Source organism: Hyperoodon ampullatus (genome assembly GCF_949752795.1).
Source record: "Hyperoodon ampullatus genome assembly, chromosome: 4".
NCBI lineage: Eukaryota > Metazoa > Chordata > Mammalia > Artiodactyla > Ziphiidae > Hyperoodon > Hyperoodon ampullatus.
Window position 1 is genome coordinate 38,031,273 of NC_136917.1, and position 24,848 is coordinate 38,056,120.

Genomic DNA, 24,848 nt, shown 5'->3' on the forward strand with positions numbered 1-24,848 from the left:
TTATTTCAGCCAACACTGCTCATCTCTGGACAGCACGGAGACCCTGAGGGGGCTGCCCAGCCTGTGGGTCCCCGTCGTGCAGCACTGGCCACTTTCCATGCCCCTGACCCCTGCCATCCTGCAAGTTACAGCGCCCTTGCCGAGGCCCTGTTGCCACTTGCCATAGAGGCTGCTGGTGTAATAAAAGCTCATTTCCATAGAGTCCCTGACAGACTTGGGCCTCCTGCGGGCAGGGGAGGCTGAGAGGCAGCTCTAAGGGCTGGAGCCCAGTTCCCTTCTGGCCCCACACCTCCATTCCTTCATCTACAGCCCAGCCTTTCAGAACAAGGTGAGGAGGAGGCTTTGGAACACTTGCATCCCAGGGTAATCATAGATTCCCATGCACTTGTAAGAAATCAGACCAGGGCTCCCCTGATGGCACAGTGGTTGAGAGTCCACCTGCCGATGCAGGGGACGCAGGTTCGTGCCCCGGTCCGGGAAGATCCCACATGCTGTGGAGCGGCTGGGCCCGTGAGCCATGGCGGCTGAGCCTGCGCGTCCAGAGCCTGTGCTCCACAACGGGAGGGGCCACAACAGTGAGAGGCCCGTGTACCGCAAAAAAAAAAAAAAAAAAAAAAATCAGACCAATACAGAGAGGTGCTGGCTACCCTTTACCCAGCCTCCCCCAGTGGTAACATCTTGGAAGACTCTAGCACATCATCACACCAGGCTATTGACATGATATTCTTCGTTGACTTTATTCACACAGCCCCAGGTTCACTTTTACATGGGCGAGCATGTGTGTGTGCGTTTGTGCGTGTGTGTGTCCGTCCTGGGGCTTCTGGCTCACTCTTCCCCAGACCAGAGACATATGAACTTGATGGGGAGCCCAGGAGTGGCACCCATTCCCCTCTGCCTCTGGAGAGGGCTTGCGTACTCCCACAGTTGATGTCTCGGTGGCTCCTGACACTGTGCCCTGTGCTGCCTGCTGGGGTGGGGAATGGCAGGGTGTGTGTGTATGTGTGTCTGGGGCTATGGCTGCCCTTCCCCATGTGGTGCCCCCCCTGACTTGATTCAAAGCAGCCTTCAGATGGTTGGGGGTGGGTTCTGCAAAGCTGCAGCCCCCTGACCCTGGGTGTACACCGTAAATCCTTGCATTGCTCCACCCACCCAGTCCATGCGGGAGTTAGCTGAGAAGAGGAATCAGACCAAGGGAAAGCAGGAGGAGGTGATGTCTTGCAGCCAGGGTGACAGTAGGAGGCTGAGCCCTGTGGCTCCCAGTGATGGGTTGCACCAGGCTTTGGGGAGCAGAGTAGAGGTCTCCAGTGCTCAGGAGATGCCCCAGAACACTAAGGCCCATCCTGGGAATGAGGACCGCCAACGGGGCTCCCAGCCACCTTGGCCACAAGCGGGTAGGGGGCCCGAGCCTCCTCCTGGGTGGGGTCGTGCAGAGGGTCCAAGGCAGCATCAGCTTCGCCTTGTCCACACCTTGGACACGGACACAGGCGAGCTGGCTGGGCCTGGGAACCTGCATTTAATGCTCGTCTTAGTTTCCTGGGGCTGCTGTAACCAAATACCACGTACCAGGTGGCTTAAAACAACAGAAATTTATTCTCTGGCAGTTCTGGAGGCCAGAAGTCTGAGATAAAGATGTGGGCAGGGTTGGCTCCTTCTGGGGGCTCTGAGGGAGAGTCTGTCCCAGGCTGGTCTCCTGGCTTCTTCTGGTGGCTGCCAGCAGTCTGTGGCATCTTTTGGCTTGTGGCCATATCTCCCCATCTCTGCCTCCGTGGTCACATGGGCTTCCCTGTGTGTCTCTGTGTCCTCTTCTTATAAGGACACCAGTCACATCGGATTTAGGGCCCACCCTACTCTAGTGTGACCTCATCCTAACTAATGACACCTGCAAAGACCTTATTTCCAAATAAGCTCACTTTCGGAGGTTCTCGGTGGACATGAATTGGGAGGGGACCCTATTCAACCCAGTGCAACCCCCTTCCTGTTTGTCCGGCCTGTGGAGGGGCTGTCACACAAACGAGGAGGGCGGGGTGCCGGTTGCCGGGCTGCACCCCTCCCTGGAAGCTGTTGCAGTACCAGGCGCCCGGCGACGCATCGCTTCCTGCACCTTGCTCCTGAAGTCGGCCGACACATAGTAGTAGATGAAGGGGTCTACACAGCTGTTGAGGGTGCTGAGCGCCAGGCTGGGCAGGTAGGCGGCGTACAGGTCCCCCTGGGCATCAGGGTCCGGGTTTGAGTAGTGCAGGAGCAACAGCACGTTGCTGGGTGCAAAGAGGGCCACGGCCGAGGTCAGCACCAGCGCGGTCAGCCTCAGCGCGTGGCTGTAACGCCGGCCGCCGGCCGCCAGCGTGCGCAGGGCGGCCCCGTAACTCAGCAGCATGGCCAGCAGCGGCAGGAAGCAGCCGAGCACTGCCAGGCAGATGAAGGCAGGCCGCCAGTAGGAGGCCTGGGCACCGACAGGCAGCACGTCGTGGCAGAGCACGTGGTCCGAATGCGCCAGCCGGAAGGTCTGCTGCTGCAGCGCCAGGGGCAGCGCCAGGGCAGCTGCCACCAGCCAGGCCGTGACACAGAGCCCGATGGCCAGGCGCTGGCCTCGCAGGGTGCGGGCCCGCAGCGGGTGCACCACAGCCAGGTAGCGGTCCAGGCTGACGGCGGCCAGTAGCAGCACGGAGCCGTACATGTGACCATAGAGCGCGGCCGTGTCCAGGCGGCAGGCGGCCTCGCCGAAGGGCCAGCGCTGACCCCGCAGGTGGTAGGTGATGCGTGGCGGCAGCGCCAGGGCCAGCAGCAGGTCAGCCGCCGCCAAGTTCATCAGCAGCACCGTGGAGGGCAGTCGTGGCACCCGCGTGGCCAGCACCCACAGCGCCAGGCCATTGGCGGGCAGCCCCACTGCCAGGGCCAACCCGTAGAGCGTGGGCACCAGTCTCGTGGGCACCCAGCCTAGCAGCAGTGCCCGAGAGCTGCCCGGGACCTCCAGAGTGTTGCTGTCATTGGCACAGGGCTGGCCAGGGAAGCTGCGCGGGTGGGGCCCCGGTGTGCTATCTGGGTGAGAGAGGCCCGGAGGGAAAGGGGATAGAAGCGCTGAGAGGCCAGGAGTTACCCCCCCACCCCTAGCCCCTCATCCGGTTCCCCGGCTGGATGGCGAGGCCCCTGAGAAACTGTAGACCTAGCCCCAGCTCTCAGGAGCCCCTGGGCTGGTGGGACAGGGCTAGACACGGAAACCCCCAGCCCTGTGGACTCAGGGCTGGGCTGGAGAAGCCCCACCCCCGTTCCCTGTCTCCCCTTCACCGGCTCTGGGCACCCTCCCAGTCCCAATGCAGGGCCCGAGGTCACTCACCATCACCTCTCTCCGTGCTGCCCCCATCATCGTCGTAGATAATGGGGGTCTGAGTGTCATCCAGGCTGAACCCCAGTGCTAGGGGCCACAGCATCAGGAGAGCCCACATGTTGCCGGTGCTGGGTGCCGGCTGCTCTGGGCTGTGGCTGGCTGACCTCAGGCTTCCTGCCTGGCTGGACCCCCCGCTCCGCCCCCAGCTTCCTGAGTGTCCGCAGAGGAGGGGACAGGGTCGGGTGAGATAAACCAGTCCCTGCCCCCATGAGCCTGTGGGAGGCCGAAAGTCTGGCCTGAGGAGGTCTGGCAGCTGGGGTTACTTGGGGTCTAGGTGCTGGGCCAGTAAGATGGGAGAAGAGGTGCCAGGCTGCAGCCCCCGTCCAGCCTAGGAAGCCTCTGTAGGCCAAGAGGCCACTTCTTGCTGGCCGATCACATCTTGGCCCCACCCTCATGACAGCCCAGCCCTCTGTGCCACGCTCCCCTCCCTCCATCAGGAACTCTTGGCTCTTCCTGAAGCCCCCTCCTCCCAAACCCCACCCCCGGCTCTGGCAGGCAGGACCCCAAATCAGAGGCCAGAGCAGGTGAGCGCCCCCCCCACCCAGATGCCCCTGGCCGTCTGTGGAGGTTACCCTGCCGTATGCAGCCTCACCCACGCCCCAGCACAGGTCCCCCGGCAGGCACAGAGTAAGGAGCAGAGAGGGGCAGGCCTTGTGAGCCTGCTGAGGAGGTCTTGGTCTTCAGCCAGAACCCCCGATGCTGACCATGTGCTGTCCTGGGGGTCTTAGGGGAGCGTGGCTGCAGCCCCCTCTGGGGGGTGGTGCCCATTTCCAGTTCTCAAAGCCGCTTCTGCTCTGGTCCTGACCCCACGCTCAGCCTGGGGTCCCAGGTGTGACCAGGGGCCACAGCCATACATGAGCCAGAGGGGGTGGCCCAGCCAGCCCAGATAGCCCCCTGAACCACCTTCCCTTGGGGTCCTCACCCCTCAGACCTCTCCACATCCCACCCAGAGGGGAGGGTACTCCTCCCTCCTGAATACGATCCCCTCTCCAGACCTCAGAGCAGCTACACCGTCCTACCCTGGGGGAGCCCTGCACTGGGGGTGCTCGGTCTCTGTGAGGTCAGGGCTGGGCCACAGTGGTGGGGGCAATGTCTGGGAGCAGGTGGACCCCAAGGGGGCAGTTGGGGTCAGGGAAGAAGAAATGAACTAGGGGTGGGAGAGTGGGTCGGATGCAGCCATGTCCTGGTATGGCGAACCCTAATCTAGCCACACACTCAGGGACATGGGAACCAGCCAGGAAATGACCGAGCAGTCCTGGACAGAGTCAGTGCAGCCAGAGGCCGAGATGCCGAGGTCCCTGCCCCCCAGCTCCAGGGTTGGTCGGCGGGGATCGAGGCCTGGAGAGCTCCAGTCAGGGCAGGGTTCTAAGCCAGGAACCTCTCCCTCATTTCTGAGCAGTTTCCACCAGCACCAATGACAAATTCATCCCACACCTACGCCTCACAGCACACGTGACCAGTGATGATGATGACGCCCTCAGCGCACAGGAAAACGGGGATGGGGACCCCCTGCTGCCCTCCAGGAGAGAGCAGGGAACCTGCTCAGGGGAAGCTGGGCCCAGCAGCTCTTCCCTGCCAGGGATAGGGCGGACTGGAGCCTGAGGAGGGTGGTTTGACTCAGGAATTCCGTGTCTAGGAATTTATGGCGGGTCTGTACAGGGAAACGCTCAGGAAGATGTCTGGACAGGGAAATTTCCGGCAGCGGGGCGGGGGGCCATAAACAACCCCCCCTCACACCTGCCACCATGGAAACAGCCGTGGAGGTGCAGGGCCGCTGTTTCCAGTTGGATGACAAGCCACGTGAATACCTCCTGGGGGACACTGGGGGCAGCTGCCTTCGGGGAAAGGGACTTGGGCACCTACTCTTCTCTGTGATCTTTTTTTGTGCTATTGGAACTTTCTGTGCTGTGCGTCACTTTCCATGAAAACTCATGTTTCAAAAAAGGCATAATAGTAGCTTTAAAAGGAAGGAAATTCTGACACAGGCTACAACGTGGATGAAACTTGAAGACACTGTGCTGAGTGAAATAAGCCAGTCACCAAAGGACAAATACTGTATGATTCCATTTATATGAAGTCCCTAGAGTGGCCAAATGCACAGAGACTGAAAGAAGCAGAAGGGTGGTTGCCCAGGGGCTAGGGGTGTGGGGAATGGGGAGTTAGTGTTTAGTTGAAGATAGAGTTTCAGTTTGGGAAGATGAACAGAGTCTGGAGATGGATGGTGGGCATGGTTATACAACCACGTGGATGTACTTTTTGTTTATTTATCTACTCATTTACTTATGGCTGCGCTGCAAGGCTTGCACGATCCTAGTTCCCCAACCAGGGATCAAACCCGCGCTGTCGGCAGAGAAAGCGCCGAGTCCTAACCACTGGACTGCCAGAGAATTCCCAACGTGGGTGTACATTATGTCACTGAACTGTACACTTAAAATGGTCACGTGGTAAATTGTGTTATGTGTATTTTACCACAATTTAAATAAGTGAAAGGGTTTCCCTGGTGGCGCAGTGGTTGAGAGTCCACCTGCCGATGCAGGGGACACGAGTTCGTGCCCCGGTCCGGGAAGATCCCACATGCCGCAGAGCGGCTGGGCCCGTGAGCCATGGCTGCTGGGCCTGCGCGTCCGGAGCCTGTGCTCCGCAACGGGAGAGGCCACAACAGTGAGAGGCCTTTGTACTGCAAAAATAATAATAAATTAAATAAATAAATTAATAAATAATAAATAAGTGAAAAAAATGGCAAACAGACCTAAGCCAGTGTCCAGTCCTGGGATTCCTCATCCTCCAGCCCCATATGGACCCTCCAAGCCCCCTCCCCCAAGCCTGTCCTCCCTGGCTGCCCCTTCCTGCCTCACCGTCTCCACTGGAAGATGGAGGTCACTGATGACTCAGCCCCTCAAGTCCTTCCGAGGCAATGCTTCTCGGGATGGCCATCTTTGTGGAAAATGTGTTTTCTTTATGTTGTACTTTGAAGCCAGATGGGCACCTGCAAATGTGCCCGGATCTCCCCTCATTCCCGGGCTGGGCCTCGGCCTGCGGCCAGGGACAAAAACCCTCGGACTGGAACGAGAGATGGGTGCTGTGACCCCCCACTTGCCGGGCACCAAGGTTTGAGGTCCAGCCCTCCCAACCACAGAGGCCCTATGCTTCATCCCTGGAACCCCAAATCTGAGTCTGCTCACCTGTCCTGTGGGCTGGAGCTCCCACACACAGGGCTGCATGGAGAAGGTTCTGGAGAGCCTCCGGCAGGGCTGGAGGTATTGCATGCTCATCACCCCCCATCCCTGCAGGCTCTTTCTGGGCACGTTGCACCCCCACCAGTCCCACTCCTACCAGTTCTACCCACCCACCCCCCCGCCACGGACCTCCTGAGACTGATTTTAGGTCAACTTGCTTTTTAGAACAATCAGCCTCATTCTCAGCCAGGACATCAGATGCATTGCGCTAGTTCTATTTTGCAAAGAGCCAGCAAGGCAAACACCTCACTAGGAACAGAGTAAATGTTCTACCTGAGCCCCCCAACTCCACTGCTGCCCCAAGCACCACAGGAACCACCCCCTCCACCATGCTAGGGAGGGGGAGGGCAGCCCACCTGGTCCTGCAGCTCCGCACCACTTGAAGGAGGCCGGAAGGGGAGCTGCAGGGCGGTTAGGACGAGGGCTGCTTTATTAGCAGCCATAGGTAGGTGCAGGACCCAGGTCCTCACCTGCATATGCCGAGCCCCCTCTGCCACGTGGAGCTGCTGTCTTTCAGGCCAGCGGAGACCCTCCCTCCGGTCTCTTGTCCAGGAACCTCATCCCAGTCACAGGCACTGCCCACTCGAGGGCAGGGACTCTTCTGGGAGGTGTCCACTAGGGCTGGAATCCTGGGGCCAAGAGTTCTGCCCGCCACAGAGGTCTCTGGGGACTGCTGTTGTTTGCTCTCCTGGGACCAGGTGTCCTTCCTGGGAGCTGCAGCAGCCACCATCTGCCTCCCAGGCCTCCACTCCCAGGGCTTCCAACAAAAGCCAGTCTGGGAGCACAGAGCGGGCCCTGGCCATCGCTGGATGTGAGCTTGCGGCAGGAGAAATCTAGGGCAGCACCAAGTCTCGGTCACAAACTCCCCAGGAGCTCTGACCCTCTGGGGAGTTGTGCACTGCCAGGGGCGTGTGTGGGGGGTGGTCCCTGGGAGGCAGCTGTGGCCCCTTGGGAAGGTTGGGGACAACTCTTGGGAGAGGACTTGCCAGGTGGGCAGGGTGGGCTGGGCAGAAGGCAGGGCCAACTGAGCTCAGGGACCCAATGGGTGAGGTCTGGCAGTGGGCACTGAGTGGGAGGGGAGGGGGTCGGCCAGTTGCGCTGCAAAAGCCTCGCGAGGGGGGGGCAGCTAAGAGGACCTTAAGCAGAGCTGAGGGCTCCCTCTTACCTGGAGGCAGGTGTGGGGCTGGTAGGAGGGGGTCCTGGAGATGTTCAGGGGACCCAATGATGGTGAAGACACAGGAGGTGAGAGGAAAGGAGGGGGCAGGGGGAAGCTGGGAGGGGGGACCAGAGAGCACGGAGGGTGGTTTTGTAGGGCTGGAGGAGGGAGAGACCCCGCATCCCCCGCCATCTGTGGGCTTCTGGACCTGGTGTCAGAAGCGGGTGGGCAGGCACAGAAAGCTCACAGCAAATGCTGCAGTCTTCAAATTATGTTTTGCATGTGCCAACACTGGAAGGAAACACTTCTCATTTCCAGCAAATACGAAAACTGAGCTGGGAATGAACACACCCAAGTCCCCTACATAAAACCTTCAAGTTGAGAACGTGGGTTCCATCAGCGTCAGGCGTGAGTGAAACTGCAGTTTGCCTCCTTTTTGCCCTCCGTCTCCTACTGCTGACGATCCTTCAGCTCTACCGTCTCCCACTTCCTCTCCCTCCTCCAGTCAGTCACTCTTCTCACCTGTTCACTTGACGCCAGCCCTGTATGCCAGCTGTGGTACTGTACTACTGTACTTTTCAAGGTACTGTACTGTAAGGTTCAAAATGTTTTTTTGTTTTTTATGTATTATTTGTGTGACAAGTACGATAAACCTATTACAGTACAGTACCATATAGCCGATGTTAGTTGGGTACCTAGGCTAACTTCGTTGGAACAAATGGGACTTGCAAACGCGCTCTCGAAACAGAACTTGCTTGTATGTAGGGGACTTACTGTATTCTAGAAAACATTCTGGAGGCGGGGCCATGCCCCAGGGGAAATAGGACCACAGCCACAGGGAAGCCACAGGGGGGGGTCCCCACATGGGGTTTGAGAACTAGACACTCCCTGCGGTCAGGCCAACTCCCCTGGCAGTGAGAGGTCACCCCCAGATTTGCCCCCAGGAAATAACTGACTGAACCTCACAACTTTAGATCAATATTTAATTTTTAACTTTAATGTGCAAATAAATAGAAAAGGAAAACTACATTCAAAACAGCTGCAAAGGAAGTACAAGCCCCAGAACAGAAATTCTTCAAAAACAGAAGAGATGCTCCCTAGAAGCATGCAGGGTGGGGGGCTTGGTGGGGTATGGCCCGCACCCCAGGCCCAGGCAGAGGCACAGGAGGGGCTGCGGGCTCCCGAGGAGACGGCTGCCGGGAGGGTCTGGTTCAGGAATTCTGATAAGTTTCCTTCTTATAAAACAAGGATGCGTACAAAGTGCATGGATTACACGTGAGAAAACACGGGTGAACAGACACCCAGGTGGGACAGGTTGGCCTTGGAATCGCCCAGGCCTGGAGTCACAGGCTTTGCAAACCTCGAGTTCCACAGGTAAACTTCTAGAAACACGTCTCCAACTCCCGGAACCTTGGGTGTTTGGCACAGCTCAGCTGCAGGAAGGCAAGGGCTGCGGCTGGCAGAGGCAGCTGCACGGGGGTTCTTCCAGGCCCACGGGTCAGTGGAGCCCACTGGCTGATGGTGTCAGGGGCCCGGCCAGAGCTTCTCATGGTGCAGGAAGTTCAAAAAGCTGGTTCCTAGCCCGAACTGCTTGGCATTCTTGGCACAGAAGCTTTTTCCCCTCACACCATACCCGCCCTGGGTGGTGGCTGCCGGAATGGAGGTGTTGGGGCGGGTATGCAGAAGTCCACGAAGGGGGCTGTCACCCCCAGAGAGGCCGTGGGACTTGGCCATTGTAGAACTTACAACCACTAGGAGAGCATAAAGGAATAAATATGTGTGCATATATATACTTCTAGAATGTCCATCTTAGGTACACAACCGCACCCCAGGGCCCTCCCAGGGTGGGACCACTCGAGCTCAGCGGGTGCGGCAGGCCAGGCCCCCTCCCCTCACGTGCCCAGCGTCCAGCTGTCGGATCAACATGGGGTCTGAGTCTCTTTTTTTCCAGAGCAGGGTCTTCTGGGCAGTTCTGGTGCCGCCTGCCCACTCTATATCTGGATGTCAAAGCAGGATCCCAACAGTCTGGCTGAAAGGGCTCTTCTCACTTTCGAAGTGTCTGAGGACACCAGGCAGGCACCCGCTGGGCCAAGCCGATGCCCGAACTGTCAGATGCAGGCTGTTGCCCAGCTTGGGAAATGTTTCTAGAAGCCTGGGAAGGACATGCTTTTCAAGCAGGTCCACCTGGGCCCGATGACTCCGATGTCAGGGACCCTCAAACGCTGACCCCTCCTGAACGTGAGCCCTCACGCGGCTCTTCACCCACTTTCACCATACGCAGAAAAGGACCAGCGGTGCCCAAGCCTGGGGATTTGGCATGTGTGACGGGAGTAGCCCAGCAGGCATGTGAACGCACTCACTCGTGCCTTGACCGGTGCACTGCTCCTCCCCCTTCCAGTGGGGACTGAGCCCCTAGAGTTCAAGTGCGGGGAGTGGTTTACGTCTGGCACAGGACGGGCCCAAAGGAAGCGGGGAAGCCAAGAGGGATGGCAGCGTGGGGCCGAGAGCCGACACGACCCGCCCTTCTCCGGAGCTCACAGCCCATAGCAGCAAGGCTGGGGGACGCTCTGCTCCCCTCACACTGTTCGTGAAGACGCCCGATGGACACACAGGCCGAGGAAGCAACTGCACTAAGTGCGAGTCGTGGTGCCCGTGTGGGAGCGTCAGGGCGAGGCCGGGCGGCGACTGTACTGCACTCGGTAGCGGGTCACCGGCAGCCCGTGCACATGAGCCGTCTCGCAGAGCGTCTTGCAGGGCACCATGTCCTCGTCCTCCTCGCCCATCAGCCAGTCCTGCACCAGGCTGGCTGCCTCCACCGGCACGTTGTCCTCCAGCCAGCGGCTGTGCCACTCCTCGAAGTGCTGGTGGTGGCGCAGCAGGACCAGGGGCTGCACCTGCAGGGGGTGGGGGAGAGGAGAATCAAGATGGCCCAGGCACCCCACACAGCTGTGGGCTGGACCCCAGGTTCCCGGGACGTGGGCAGGGAGGGGCACCTGCTTGGCCCGGCCGAGCGTCCCGCGGCGGTACATGTAGTCCTCGGAGTTCACGATGAACATCATCTTGTGGGTGCTGAGTTTGAAGCGGCAGTCCACGTTGCAGGCGCTCTCCACCCCGACCAGCCGCTTCCAGGAGCTCTTGGCCTCGCCCCGCAGCGCGCGCACCTGCTCACACTGCCACCTGCGGAACTTCTTGAGGTTCCTGGCGGCGAGAAGGATTTGCAGACTAGAAGGTCCTTGTGGCCCAGAAACACTGAGAAGATGCCTGACCTTCCAGGGTTGGAGAAACGCAATCTGAAGCAATGAAAACCACCACCCAAACCCTTTGATCCCGTGAAAACTAATAAAACCCCGTCACGCTGGGTGCTGGCAATGGTGGGAGAGGCCCCCGGGCCCAAAGCCCCCTCACCTCTGCAGGAACACAGGCTTCAGGAGGAAGCCCTCAGTGGGCGAGCTGGACGCACCCTCGGTGCCCACGTACTGCTCCACGTACCGAGCCAGGTGCTTGGGGGACAGAGGGAGACACAGCCCAGGTCATCAGAGGCTCCCGGGGACTTTGTCCCCACCCCTCCCAAAGCACTAGGATAATAGCTATTGAGGACCCTGATGTGTGATAGAGACCAGCAGACTGCAGCTCCCGATAAAGGGCTCAGCTGGACTGGGACACGCACACCCAGGCCACTATTCAGATGATTTATGGCATTTCGTGCTTAAGTGGATAAATCCCCGCTGTGTAACGACTTTTCTGTATCCATCACGTGATAAGTTCACGTGGAACAGGAGGCCCCTGACACGGAGGAGAGCGGGGTCTGGGGGATGGTGGGCAGGAACAGACATCAGGACACAAACAGCAGGTAGGAAGAGGGAGAGCACTGGCAGGGCTTGTGGGTGAGTGAAGGGGCGCCCGAAGCGGTCACCAGGTCCAGGGCAGACATGGCCTGCAGCGTCCAAGGGATCCTTCAGCTGCTCACCATCCTGTTAAAGCACGAGGCTCCTCCAGACTCAAGCTTAACAAAACCACATTTGCTGGAAACTTCTGGAAGGGACCGGGTGTGCAGGCCCCTACCCTCCCTTGTTTTGGAAAGTGTTCCCAGCGAAGGGCGCTGTGAAGGGAGCCCCCGAGGCTGTGGTGGGCGGTGCCCCAGCTCTGTGAAGGCGGCTTGGGGCTTCTGGGCCCTGCCCCCTGGCGTGCGGGCACCAAGTGGAATGTGCACCTCAACGTGTGGGCCAGGAGGGTTTTCTCCTGGTGGTCAGGGGGCACCCAGAGCTCTGAGCTTCATGCATGGGGAGCGCAGCGGCCTCATGTCGCAGGGTCTGAGTGACTGGGCTGGCCATGGGCGGGTGGCACAGTGTCGGCAGCAGGTAGCAGGAGCTGGGGTTTGGGGGGAAGCCGGCCTGGCTCCCACACGGCCTTCCAGCCCTGGGACACACCCCTGGCTCCTGAGAGGCCACCTGCAACTCCCACCTCCTGATGCGTTTCCAAGGAGAGTGTTCAGCCTGCACAGAGGCTTCTCTGGTGGACGTTTTGCGGCCTGTGCTCGGCCAGCATGTGCATGGGCTCCCGTGGTGGGAACCCCACGATGCTGCCTGTGGCTGCCCCCGGCCCCCATGGTGTGTACAAGGCACAGAGCACAGGGCTGCGGTCCTCACCTGCACCTCTAGTGGGTCCTCTGTCTGGGCTTCCTCGGTGTCCAGGAGCTCAATGGTCATGATCACCTGCCCTTTGCGCTGGAGGAACATCACCTGGGGAAGGAGGGGGACAAACAGCCTGAAGCCACGAGAACAGCCCAGGCCGGCAGAGGATGAGGTCCAAAGGTCATCAATGATCCCTGTTCACCAGCCTCCAAGCCCCATCCTTCCTTGAGGGACCACGTGCTGGGCGCCCACCTCACAGGCCCTGTGGTGCCCTCTGGGGCCAGGGCCTGCATCCAGAGGCCCAGCGAAAGTGGCACACGGTACTGGGCTCCTGTTGTGGGCGCCCGCCGTGCTCCCCCCAGCCTCGTGTGGGGCTGAGCGTGGCTGGCCTCTCACCTTAAAGCAGTTCTCGTCAGCCATGCACCGCTCGGCCTTCCACTGATAGCTGGTCTCTCTGGCGGCGCGGACACAGCGGGAGGACAGGTTCCCGCCGGCAGCACCCCGCTTCTTCTCGTTCAGGTAGAGCTCCACCACCTTCAGACAGACATCGTCGCTCACGAGGTGGTGCAGCTGCCGGGGAGGGAGGGCAGGTGAGTGCCTGGCGTGTGCCCGCCAGGAGGGCTGAGGCACAGCCACCACTCCCACCTCCTGCTGGAGCCCCTACCTCACCCAGAGACGGTGTGGCAAAGTCCACGGGGTGGGGGTGAAGACCAGCGTCCAGTGGGCTGTGCAGGGCGACCTCCATGCCGGATGCAGACCAGAGCAAACTAGACCAGACTAAACCAGACCAGACTGGGGCAGACCAGGCCAGACTAAATCAGAGCAAACTAGCAAACTGGACCAGACCAAACGCAAGACCAAACTAGACCAAACCAGACAAGAGCAAACCAGAGCAAACTAGAGCAGACCAGCAAACCCTGCCTGGGTATGAGAAACGCACAGAAAAAATACAAAAGAAAATGTGCCAAAATGGGGATGGTAATCATAAAAGCAGTGATTATCTTCTCCCAGTGTTCAGTCATAAACACAAGTAATTCCTTTAATACCTATAAGCATACTTAAAACCTTTAGGCTTAGGATGAGACAAGGATTGGAAAAAGCCGAGGCCGGTGGGAGTCGGCCCCTCTGCGCATGAGCTGTGGCCCAGACAGGCCACTGCAGACTTAGGGCCTCAGGCTCTGCTCTGTGTGTCCCTCTGCTGAGTGCACACAGTGACGCGTGGATACACATGGGTCTCATATGGTGCCTGACATCCAGCACATTCCCAATCAACATTAGCTGCTGTTACTGAAAAGAAGAAATGCTACTTTAAAAAATAAATAAATAAAAGGAAGTAAAGAGTGTGGATACGACGCTGCAGGTTACAGGTGTTGCGTGGAGGGGCCCTGGGAGCCTCACGTGGGGGTCCTGCCCTCACTATGGCTCCAACTAAACAGCTCCATTTTTATTGCTTCTTTTATCTTTTAAAACAGGTTTTACAGGGGACACTTGTGGAGAGAGCAGTTTTGTTTTTTTTTAAAAAAAAGGCATGAGTCAAAGTATATATGGTCCAATCCTCCTGGTGCTAAAGATGGGGCCGCCTTCCCGAGAGCTGTGGCCTGTTGGGAGCCGACTCGCTCGGTCCAGGAGAGATGAGAGAGCCCTCCCCGCCGCCCCCCCAGGGCAGGACCAGAGTGGGCCAGGAATCTGGAAGCTTCCCCCCAAGGCTGGCTGTGCCTGCCTGCACCCCACCCAGGGGAGCGGAGGTCATGCACACATACGGCCCACAGGGGATGCAAAGCGCTGCTCTAAGGGCCCAAATGGGAGCTCGTCCCTGGAATCCTTCCCAGGTGGACGATGAAGGAGCCAATGGGCATCTCGACAGGAATCTCAGAGAATCACGCTGCCTGGACACAGCCAGACGCTGAGTTTATACAGCTTCAAAACCAGGGACTCTATCCCAGTGTCAGAAATCAGCAGCGGGTGCCCGTGAGTGGGGGGTGGCTGGAGGGGGCACGGGTGGGGTGTCCATTTGTGAAGACCCACCAAGCTGCACACTGAGGAGTCGGCACTTTTCTGTATGTGTTTTACTTCAATAAGAAATCTGTAAAACCTGGAAGGAATTGCCATTTTTAGAACGTTTCTAGTAACTGTACCTGGGTGGCAGAGTAATGACATTATTCCTTCCTCCGCTTCTTTTCCACTTCACGATGAACAGCCTCACTTGATAACCAGGAAATGAAGTCAAGTTGAACAACAACTCGAGTGGTCACCAAGCAGGACCCACGTCCCGGGACCACACCCGACTTGTCTGGGGCTTTGCTGTTTATATACTTATGACCAATTTCCTCTTGTTGACATTCAGCTGTGGGTGATGCTGATGCACGTCACTGATATTCCCCAGTCAGGAAAAGTGGGCCCAAGGTTCTTTACATGTTGCCAAACAACCCTCACGAAAGGTTTTTCAACAGGGCCTCAGACATATCCTCGCACAGGCACATCCACAGCAGCACAGGTCACCACCGCCAAAAGGTGGAAACAACCCAAGTGTCCATCAACGGATGAAAGGAAGAACAAAATGTGGTCCATCCACACAACGGAATGTTATTTGACCATAAAAATGGATGATATACTGACACACGCTACAGTGTGGATGAACCTTAAAAATGTTAGGCTGAGTGAAAGAAACCAGACACAAAAGGCCACATAGTATGTGATTCTGTTTATGTGAAATACCCAGAACAGGCAAATCCAGAGAGACAGAAAAGGGCTGGGAGAGGAGGGATGGGGAGTGACTGCTAATGAAGACAGGGTTTCTTTGGGGGAAGATGGAAATGTTCTAGAACTAGTCAGAGATGATGGTTGCACAACACTGCAAATGTGCTAAATTCCACTGAAACGTTCACTTAAAACTGGCGAATTTTACAAGAATTCTACCTTAATTGAAAAAAAAAAAAAGGAAAGGTGCCAACCACGGGATCAACCACAGGCACAGGAGTGAAGGAGAGGGACTTGCAGGGAGGTGCTGCCCGCTTGCCCGCCCCACGCCTGCTCACCTGCCGGGCGATGCTCTGCACCAACTTGTCCATGGTGAAGCCCACGTAGGCGTGGATGGTGAACATCTCGCGCAGGGTGTCCTCGTACTGCGTGGGGTCGATGCTGCCCTCCAGCAGGCTCCGCACCATGTCCAGGAAGGCCGGGTAGTATTCCTCCAGCTCCACCTCACCTGAGGGGGCAGCACCGTGGTCACCGAGGGCCCGGCTCCCACGCGGCCACCACCGGGAAGGATCTGGAGTCTCCACTGAACGTGAGCAGCCCACGTTCACCGCCTCCCACCGCAGGTGGCCCGTGGCTCTGGGGCGGCTGCTTGGCTTGCCCGCCTCCCCTCCCGGATCTCAGAGGCAAGCCCCCATGGTGTCATCCCTGGGCCCAGGGGCTCACTTGGCTGCTTCAGCCGCAGCTCCATGGCAGGGTCATTGCCCTTCTCCCGGCGGCCCTCGCAGAGCAGTTTCTCCCTTTCCTTCTCCGTCCGGTACTCCAGGAGCTGCTTCTGTGCCTGGCGGTAGATCTTCAGAAGCCTGGAGCACAGGGTCTGATGGAGGCGCAGGAAGAAATACCAGTTGTTGTTGGCGAAGAAGAGGCTGTAAACGTCGTCCAGGGGCTTGTGCTGCGGCGGCTGCTGCTCCGTGGCTGGTGCCTCGCCCGAGGCCCCCTTCTCCTCCGGGGTGCTGCTCTGCGGTCCGGATGCTGGCTTCTTCCGGTCACCAGGGTCTGCACTCTGCCCCTGGGGGCTCCCCCGGCCCTCATCGGCGGAGTCCTCGGACACGCCCAGGTCCAGCTGCTGGGAGAAGAAGAGGCTGGGCACGAACTGGTGCACCAGCTGGTGGATGGTGCCCTGGTCCTCCTTCTGGATGGCCGGCTGCCGCTTCACGTAGTAGCTGATGAGGGCGGCCGCGTCCTCCAGGATCTGCCGGTCCTCGTACACGAAGATGAGGTGCGGCTCGCTGGAGGGGGCGCTGCGGCCCTCCGAGTGCTGCTCCTGGTGCTGGGGAGACAGGGCAGCCGTTAGACGGGAAGCGACCCACTGGGAGAACTCCAAGTAGTTCAGGGCCATGGGGCTCTGAGGGCATCACAATGGTTGGGGGCCCAGCTGAGCTCTGGGACCAAAATGAGGCCGAACTCCCACTACCAAGGCCTGCAGCAGCACTCAGAGGCTGGGGGGAACTAGGGGAGCAGCACCCTGATTATTCGGGTGCAGCTGACGCAGGCTGCCTTGGGGGTGAGGAAGGCTCAGGGAGGACCATGGGCCTCTGCCCACCATCATTCATTCACAGACACTTGGCTAGACCCCAGAAAACCTGCGACTGCTTGCACTCCGGCCCGGCCCCCCCCAAGCCCTGCACACCCGGTCTGTCACCACCCCGCAATGTCCCCTGCCTCTGTCCTTTCCCCGCCTGTCACCAGCCCTTCCATGGTCCTGCCATCACCCGGTGCCGGCACAAGCCTCCCACCTGCTCGCTCCCGTTCACCAGCCCATGCCAACCACTCCCCTCACTGAGTCCAGAGCCACACAGGAGCACGATCGGCCCTAGTCGCCCCCCTCTGCTGACAATGGCAGGGTGGCCTCAATCCGCCTCCTGGGCCAGCCCTATGCTGGGTGCTATGGAAACACCCATCCTCACCCCTACACAGCCCTGCGAGGGCAACGGAGGCCGAGAGAGCTGGCCATCTGCCCGAGGCCAGGAGAGCCAGAGCTTGGGCGCGGGCAGCCTGCCCCGACCCCGGCTGAGGAGGGCCTCACCTCGTCGTAGACGCTCTCAATCTCATTGAGCAAGCTCTTGGAGCGAAGGGCCTTGGTGTCATTCTGCTTGAAGTTCACGGCCTGGTGGTCCAGGGACTTAAGGTACGCCTTCTCATACTGCTCCCGCCAGATCTTGTTGAAGCCCTGCTGGGCCTCTCGCCACTCCTCCTCTTTGGCCTTCAGCCTGCAGGGCCAGAGGGGCTCAGCACAGGGACAGCCCGGGACACCCGCCCGAGTCATCCCTGTGCAGGGCCAGCCTGTCTTCCACCCACAGACCCACTGGACATGTTCCACACTTGGGACAGCCAGCTCCAGGCCTGTGCAGCGGGCTCCGTGCTGTATAAAGGAGGGAAGGGGTAACGGCCCCATGGAACCCGCACAGCCAGTTTTAAGGTTTCTCAAACATCGCTGTCCTGACCCAGAGAACTGACTGCGCTCTATGCAGCTGCTGGCTCGACCGCCGGGCTCCCTTGCTCAACTGTGAACCCGCAATGGAAGGGACTGCGTCGGGCTCGCTTGGCTCTGTAGCCCAAGGGCTGGGCACAGCACCTGGCTGAGGGCAGCCACTTAACCAATACCTGTTCACCGGCACAGTGTGGGTCCCAAACATATGATTAAATAAAAGGCAAGCCGTGATATAGGACGGTCCCATTTGTGCTTTAAAATAGTTACTTTTCATGTTCATGTTTAGATATGATTATGTGCATGGCAGAAAGTTCTAAGAGGACACAAACAACTGTTGACAGTTGTGCTTTCCTCTTGGGAATGGAATGGGAAGATGAAGCAAGACTGGAAAACACTGTAGTCAACCAGACTGAGACCCCAGGGACCCCCTCACGATTACACCCGTGACAAACAGCACTAATGAGCTGCCAGGGGGCTCCCTGCAGCAGGCAGGGTGGTCAGAAGCGTGACAACACCTTTTCAGGACGACGGGGACAGCAGTGACAGGGTTCTTCTTGAGGCTCTCGATGATCTCCGGAGCCTTGTCGCCGTAAATGCGGTGGATGGCGCGGCGCTGGATCACCTCCGACGTGCCCCCCAGACAGTCGTCCAGCCGGAACTTCTCCTGGTCTTCCGGCGCCATCCGGGAGAGCTTCTTCTGCACGCTTTCCAACACTCGGATCGTGGCCAGGTTGGTCTCCAGGACAACATCTAACTATGGAAAGGAAAGCAGAAAGGGGTCAGCTGTCGGGGCTTCAGCGGGGCCCTAGGGACGGGCCTGGGCTGGCAGAAGGGGTGTGCAGAACTGAGGAGGGGACGACAGACATCAGGGTGTGGTGGCCCTGACGTGGGTCCGGAGGACTGGAGCGAGCACGGCTGGTTACGGGGGTGAGGGGGGCGGTCCAGACCTGGGCGATGATGGCATCACCTGGACCTCACCACTGGTGGACCCATCTGAGGAGGGGATGGGTCCTAGGCTGACCCTGTCCACAGGCATCAAAAGCACGTTACACTCAGCAATGAAGAGGAAGGGACGCGTGGTACATACGGCCCCCGGTGACTCCCCAGAACATGTGCTGGGGGGAGCCAATCCCCAAAAGTTATATACCATGTGACTGATTCCACGTAGGACAAAGTGAAGCAGGTGGAGGATAGGTTGATGGATGCTGGGAATTGGGGAGGGAGGTGAATGGGGATATAAAGGAACAGTGTGAGAGATCCTCCTGGTGGGGGAACTGTTCAGTATATTGGCTGTGGTGCTGGATACATGGACTTGCACGGGTGACAGAACCACACAGAGCTAAACACACATGCACATGCTTGTGCACAAGATACCCTGCCCCCCCGCGCTCCCCACAAATACAAGTCCAACTAGGGAGACGTGAATAAGATCATGGCCGGGTCAATGTCCACATACCGGCTCTGACACTGTGCCAGAGATTTACAAGCTGTTACCACTGGGGAAAGGGCACCCGGATCACTCTGTGTTATTTTTTAAGCTGCATGTGAATCTACAATGATCTCGGTAAAAATTTTTATTAAAAAAATTAACTTAAGTGAACCTAATTTTAGTTAATGAACCCCCCCGCCCCCCCAACACACACACACACAGTACGAATGCCTAGCCAGCCTGGAGGCCAGCAAGGCAGAAAAGGGAGGCTTTCAGGAGCTGCCCCCTGCTGGAAAGCGCTGGAATCCCTGATACTCTAAAGGAGACCAGAGGGCTCAAGGAGGATCAGGATACATCCCAGGGTGCAGAGGAGATGAACTGGGGAAAGCGAGGGCAGGGCTGTGGAGGAGGTGGGCACGCACACACACCTCGAAACGCTCGTCCTCACAGCGGTGCAGCTGCTCCTCATAGGGCGTCTTCTTGGAGCTGACGAAGGTGGAGTCCTCTGACCAGGAGGGGAAGGACACCCAGGTGTCGTTCAGTACCTGCACCAAGAGGAAATGCTGTGACCAGCGCGGCAGGCCCCCGCTGCCAGAGTGGTTTACTGTGTTGTCCAACGTAGAAGATACGAGGTAAGTAACAATACTGATTTTACAGGAAATTACCTTATCATACAAATAGTAAAATTACTTTTAAAGTGGTTTTAAGAGAAAATGTGGCTTTGATCAAGTGAACAAATCTTACTATCAATACTTTGGGGTTGGCAAACTTTCTCTGTAGAGGGCCAGATAAATATTTTAGGTTTTGCAGGTCATTTGGTCTGTCAGGTCTACAGGGATACATCGTTTTATTGTGCTTCACAGATACTGCCTTTTTTTTTTTTTTTTTAAACAATGTGAAGGTTTGCGGCAACCCTGCATCGAGCAAGCTCATCGGTGCCATTTTTCCAACAGCATTTGCTCACTTTGTGTCTCTGTATCACACTTTGGTGATTCTCACAATATTTCAAGCTTTTTCATTATTATTATATTTGTTATAGGGATCAGTGACTCGCTGAAGGCTCAGATGATGGTTAGCGTATTTTAGCAATAAAATATTTTAAATTAAGGTATATACATTGTTTTGTTCAGACATAACACTACTGTGCACTTAATAGGCTACAATACAGTATAAACGTAACTTTTATATGCACTGGGAGACCAAAAAATTTGTGTGACTGGCTTTATTGTGATGTTTGCTTTATCGCAATGCTCTGGAACCAAACCCACAATATCTCCAAGGCACGCCTGTACTCAACTCTGCTCTTGTCCTGGTAAAGCAGCCGCAGGCAGTATGTAAACAAATGGGCATGTCTGTGTGCCAATAAAACTTTACTTACAAACACAGGCAGTGGGCCGGATTTGGCTCATGGGCCATAGTCTGCTGACTCCCAGACTACATATCCTGGAATCCAGCAGGTACTCTTGAATTCTGGAAATGCAGTAAGCCTGTCTACTAACCCTGAAAAAGTGTTCAGTGGTCAAGCTAAACAGAAACATGCTGAGGGCAGTGAACCTGGAACAGAGTGGGCTCAAGGCAGAAATAAATCTCAGTCTAAATGACGGAGGAACAAGCCAAACCCTATGCTGGCGCCGTGTGCTCTGTGGCTTGCCAGAACCACCAGCAGGGTAAGAAACTGTCATCTCCACCCATGCATTTTGTTTTGGCACATCCCGGGCACCATCCACCATTCATTATCGGGGGGATCGACACTCGGTCTTCCATGTGGAACACAGGAGGGGGTAAGGAGCATGCAGCACACAAGCTGACGTGAGCCCCGGGAAGTGCTACCTCCTTGCAGATGGCCGTCCTCCCGCTGCACTTGGGCTGCTGGTAGGTTTTGGGGAGCGCCCGGTAGCTGGATCCGATGCGCTTGCATGAGGCGTAGTCGATTTCCCGGCTTATTCCATCCCCGGATCTGTCACTCATGGGTGGGGCGAAGGACAGCTCTTTTACCCCCAGGAAGGACTTGAACTGTGCAAAGAGTTCTGGAAATTTCCTTCAGAAATAAAGACAAGTCGGAGGGATGTGGGAGGGATAAATTAGGAGTTTGGGATCAGCAGATACACACTACTATATATAAAGTAGATAAACAACAAGGTCCTATTGTATATCACAGGGAACTATATTTGGTATCTTATAATAACCTATAATGGAACAGAATCTGAGAAAGAATAAATAAATATATATATCTGAATCCCTTTGCTGTACACCAAAAACTAACACAACATTGTAAATCAACTATACTTCAATTTTTTTTTTTAAGTGTAAAAAAAAAAAAAGAAAGACAAATGGTAAGTAGCATCCCGAGGGCCTTCTGAGAATGATCTAGAGACGTTAAAATGGCTTCATGTTGATGCCGGCAGTTAAAGATGGTCAGGATCAACATGAGAGAGGAGGGGCGAGAGGCAGAACGAGCATCCAACACGTGTGAAGTTGCTGCGTGTGTGAATCTGCCCTCCAGCCCTCTGTCACCAACCAGGCCCCACCACTTGCAGGAGGTCCTTGAACGCGCCAGGTAAGATGACCTCGACTGGCAGAAGCTGGGGTCAGTGATGTTCCCTGACTGGAAGAGGCCGGGCATTAGGCCAAGGATCAGCAAACTAGTCAACCTCCCCACACCTGCCTGTAAACAGTGGGTCACGTCCACTCGCTTAGTACTGCCTGTGGCTGCTTGCGCATAATGCCAGAAGCTGGTTAGCAGTGACCCTTGGCCCTTGACAGATAAAATCTGCTTCCCAGCTCCAGGGCCTTCCTCCCTCATGAGGGAGACCCCCTCCCTAGACAAATTCTCATAATGTAATGGTCGTGCAGGTCAATGGGAAGATTTTAATGCAACTGACCCCCAATGTCATCTGCATTAATGTTTAAATGAATATCAAATCCTACAGAAAGGGTGCAGGTATTTTGACAGCTGGTGTGATGATCCTGCCATGACTAAGCCTGGCAGTCTCCCCTCATTAACTATATGCCCCGAGGCGGCCCGCCTGTAAGGACCCCCGCCAACTCAGCTCACAAGGAAAACCCGCAAGCCAACGGAAATGCAGGAAAGGAAGACATCAACAACATCGGTGCAGAGGATGCCTGAGGTTACAGCAGGATAAACCGCTCTGAAGGGGAGGCTTACCCCACTCCAGCCCCAACTCCAGCCATGCTGTCACCAGGTGGCAGCTCTCTGGGCCACTGCACTCAGCTGCCCATGGGTGTACAAACCCAGAAAGAAGCTTGCCTATGCAAACAGAGGCCTCATGGTGGGGAGGGGGGTGGGCGTGAACGCTAACCCAGCTGGGCATCAGGTCAAGATGAGCGAGCAGAAGCCGCTTCATTTCTCCGCTTTGCTGCACACCCCCGCGGCCCTCTCCCCCGCTTGGAGTCTCTAACTGCTGCTCACATGTCGAAACGGGAATAGCTGACCCTGACCGAGCTCAGAGCACTGGATTCTGAGCTGCGCAGATGTACTTCGATGTGAGCGTGTCCAAATCCACGTAAAAAACCAGCCACATTTTAGCCGAGACTGTGTGACGCCTGCCACCCTGCTCTGGGTGGTTTTTCAGAGCGTTAACAGACCTTTAGCAGCCCCAGAAAGTTAATCCAAGTGGAATGGTCACCCTGATATGTGTACACTCTTGGGACCACCAAGGAAGCACCTCCTGATGACCCTAACTCGACCTTTGACTATCCCAGCCCAAGAGCGTAATCTCAGCACGGATTATAGGGGGAAACTGGAGATAAACGTCCATTGTTGCAGACCCTGCTGAGAAAACCATGGTACATACACTGTGCAGTCGCTAAAAACGATCGTTTGGGTCTAAGAATTGCTGAGTTTAAAAAAGAGAAAACTACAGCCCAGCCTGACAGTGTGATGCCATTTATGTGAAACTCAACAGCCACACTCAGATCCCGAGAGCAGAGGATGAGCGAAGGGTGGGCTTCCAGGCCGCATCCCCCTGAACTCGCCCATCACCACGCAAAGCTCTCTTATGAGAGCTTATCCTGGAAAGAGTGAGAGGTATCCGTTCTGGGCCTCAGTTTCCTCAGCTTAAAATGTATTGAGACACATCGAATGTGTTTAAATTCATGAGTTCATATAATGCCAAAGAAATTGGTCCCCTTTTCAGTTCCTAATTGGCCTGATGAGACAGGAAAGCGACTCATCACCCTGACACTGTAATAAAGGGAGAAATCAAGCATCTACCTTGGGTCACCAAAAGGTGATAAATACTGTTGAGATGCTCTCTTTTGCAACCCGCGGTGAATGAATAAACAAAGGAATAAACCACAGAAAGAACTCAGAGGATACCACTGCCTCCTGACAGACAGAAGGATGTGGGGGAATGTGAAGGTGCATTCGGCAAAATGCACCCACACCATGGGGATGCCAATGCAGACACGGTAAGGAATAAACTTGCAGAGGGAACCTAGAGATGAAGAGGGACGTACAAGACGTATTAGAAAACAAAACCCAGACCACGAGGTGAGACTGAGCCGTGCGTTTGGCGGTGTCCGCCTGGGTTGGCTGCGCTGTAATTAGTGTAGGCAGGTGGTCACTCCCAAGCCAAGGGAGGGAGCATGACTGAGATGGCAGGTGGAGGGGCTCCTGGAGGTTGGCAATGGTCCATTTGTGACCTGGGTGGTGGGCATAAGGGTGTCTGCCTAATAATGATTCACCAAGCCGTTCTTCTGTTATGTGGTTTCCTGGATCTGTGTTTTATTTTACATTAAAAAAAAAAAGTTTAAAAAACTTTTTTTATTAATAGAAAGGGAATCAGGTAGCTGTCCCCAGGGGCCAGCAGCCTCTGGGGTTGTCTTGGGGGCTAAACAGGACGCCGCACACGTCATGTATAATGCGCACTCACTGTGTTCGAGATGCTATTTTAAGGGTCTTCAGGCAGAGCCCATTTGAAACTTTCTGAAACCCTGCACAGGTATATTTATGATCCCCCTTTGACAGAATGGAAACTGAGGCTCAGAAGGGCTAGGAAACTCGCTGGGCATGACAGGGCTGGTGAGTGGGAAGCACACTGGGTAGCAGACTCCCCTTCCCACAGCGCAGGTGCATGACCTGCGGATGCACAGTCACCTCCCAGGACAGCTCTGCCCCCTCAGAGGCTGCCGGGCCCTCGGCGGGCAGCTCACACAGGGCAGCAGGACGTGCTGGAAGCGGGTAACGGATCTGCTAACGGAGTTTCTCTCTGGGCAGCAGGGATGCTGCGTGGTCATTTCATTCTTCCCAGTAATTTCTGATTCTTAGAATTTTAAAAAGCATAATGAATCTCCAGGGAATTATGCTGGGTGAAAAAAGCTGATCCTGAATGGTTACACAGTGTGATTCCATTTACATAATACTTTTGCTATATAAGCTTTAGAGAAGGAACACAGGTTTTAGGGGTTGTCAGGGGCTTGGGGTGTGGGAGGGACATGGGTGTGGGTCTCAAAGGCCAACGCAAGGATCTTCGTGGTTCTGAAGCTATTCAGTACCTGGACAGTGGTGGTAGACACACCAACCTTCACAGGTGATACAGCCGTACACACACACACACACACACACACACACACACACACAGGTAAAATGGGAAACCTGAAAAGATGGGTGGCTTGTGTGAATATCAACATACTGCCTATGACACTGACTAGAGATGTTACCACGAGGGAACACTCCCCAGGACCTCTCTGTGTTCTTTCTTACAACTGCTGGTGAATCTATAAGGATCTCTGTAACAACTTCAACTTAAAGACAAGATCGAAAAAAACACATATACCGTTTTCCAAAAACAATAGCCAAAAGAAGGG

The 24,848-nt window shown here is 56.3% G+C and overlaps 2 protein-coding genes across 3 annotated transcripts in view; both read right to left on the bottom strand.

Moving 5' to 3' along the window:
- Nucleotides 1-1,602: 1,602 nt before the first annotated feature.
- On the bottom strand, nt 1,603-3,440 carry F2RL3 (F2R like thrombin or trypsin receptor 3; the record flags this gene model as incomplete). The annotated part of the gene is made up of 2 exons (XM_079703520.1): nt 1,603-3,036; nt 3,332-3,440. 2 exons carry the CDS (start codon nt 3,438-3,440, stop codon nt 2,003-2,005), a joined length of 1,143 nt encoding a protein of 380 aa, XP_079559646.1. The 3' UTR covers nt 1,603-2,002.
- Nucleotides 3,441-10,437: 6,997 nt separating this feature from the next.
- Nucleotides 10,438-24,848, bottom strand: part of SIN3B (SIN3 transcription regulator family member B) — a gene marked incomplete at its 3' end in the record, with an annotated part of 35,605 nt that continues 21,194 nt past the window's right edge. For both annotated transcript variants that reach the window (XM_079703688.1, XM_079703687.1), the window contains exons 9-19: nt 20,850-21,057; nt 19,448-19,564; nt 18,106-18,344; nt 17,186-17,369; nt 15,826-16,429; nt 15,441-15,610; nt 12,802-12,975; nt 12,421-12,513; nt 11,180-11,274; nt 10,768-10,972; nt 10,438-10,668 (exon numbers count right to left, since the gene is read on the bottom strand). In XM_079703688.1, the coding sequence (XP_079559814.1) occupies nt 10,438-10,668; nt 10,768-10,972; nt 11,180-11,274; nt 12,421-12,513; nt 12,802-12,975; nt 15,441-15,610; nt 15,826-16,429; nt 17,186-17,369; nt 18,106-18,344; nt 19,448-19,564; nt 20,850-21,057 (2,320 nt within the window). The remainder of the gene's footprint in view (nt 10,669-10,767; nt 10,973-11,179; nt 11,275-12,420; nt 12,514-12,801; nt 12,976-15,440; nt 15,611-15,825; nt 16,430-17,185; nt 17,370-18,105; nt 18,345-19,447; nt 19,565-20,849; nt 21,058-24,848) is intronic.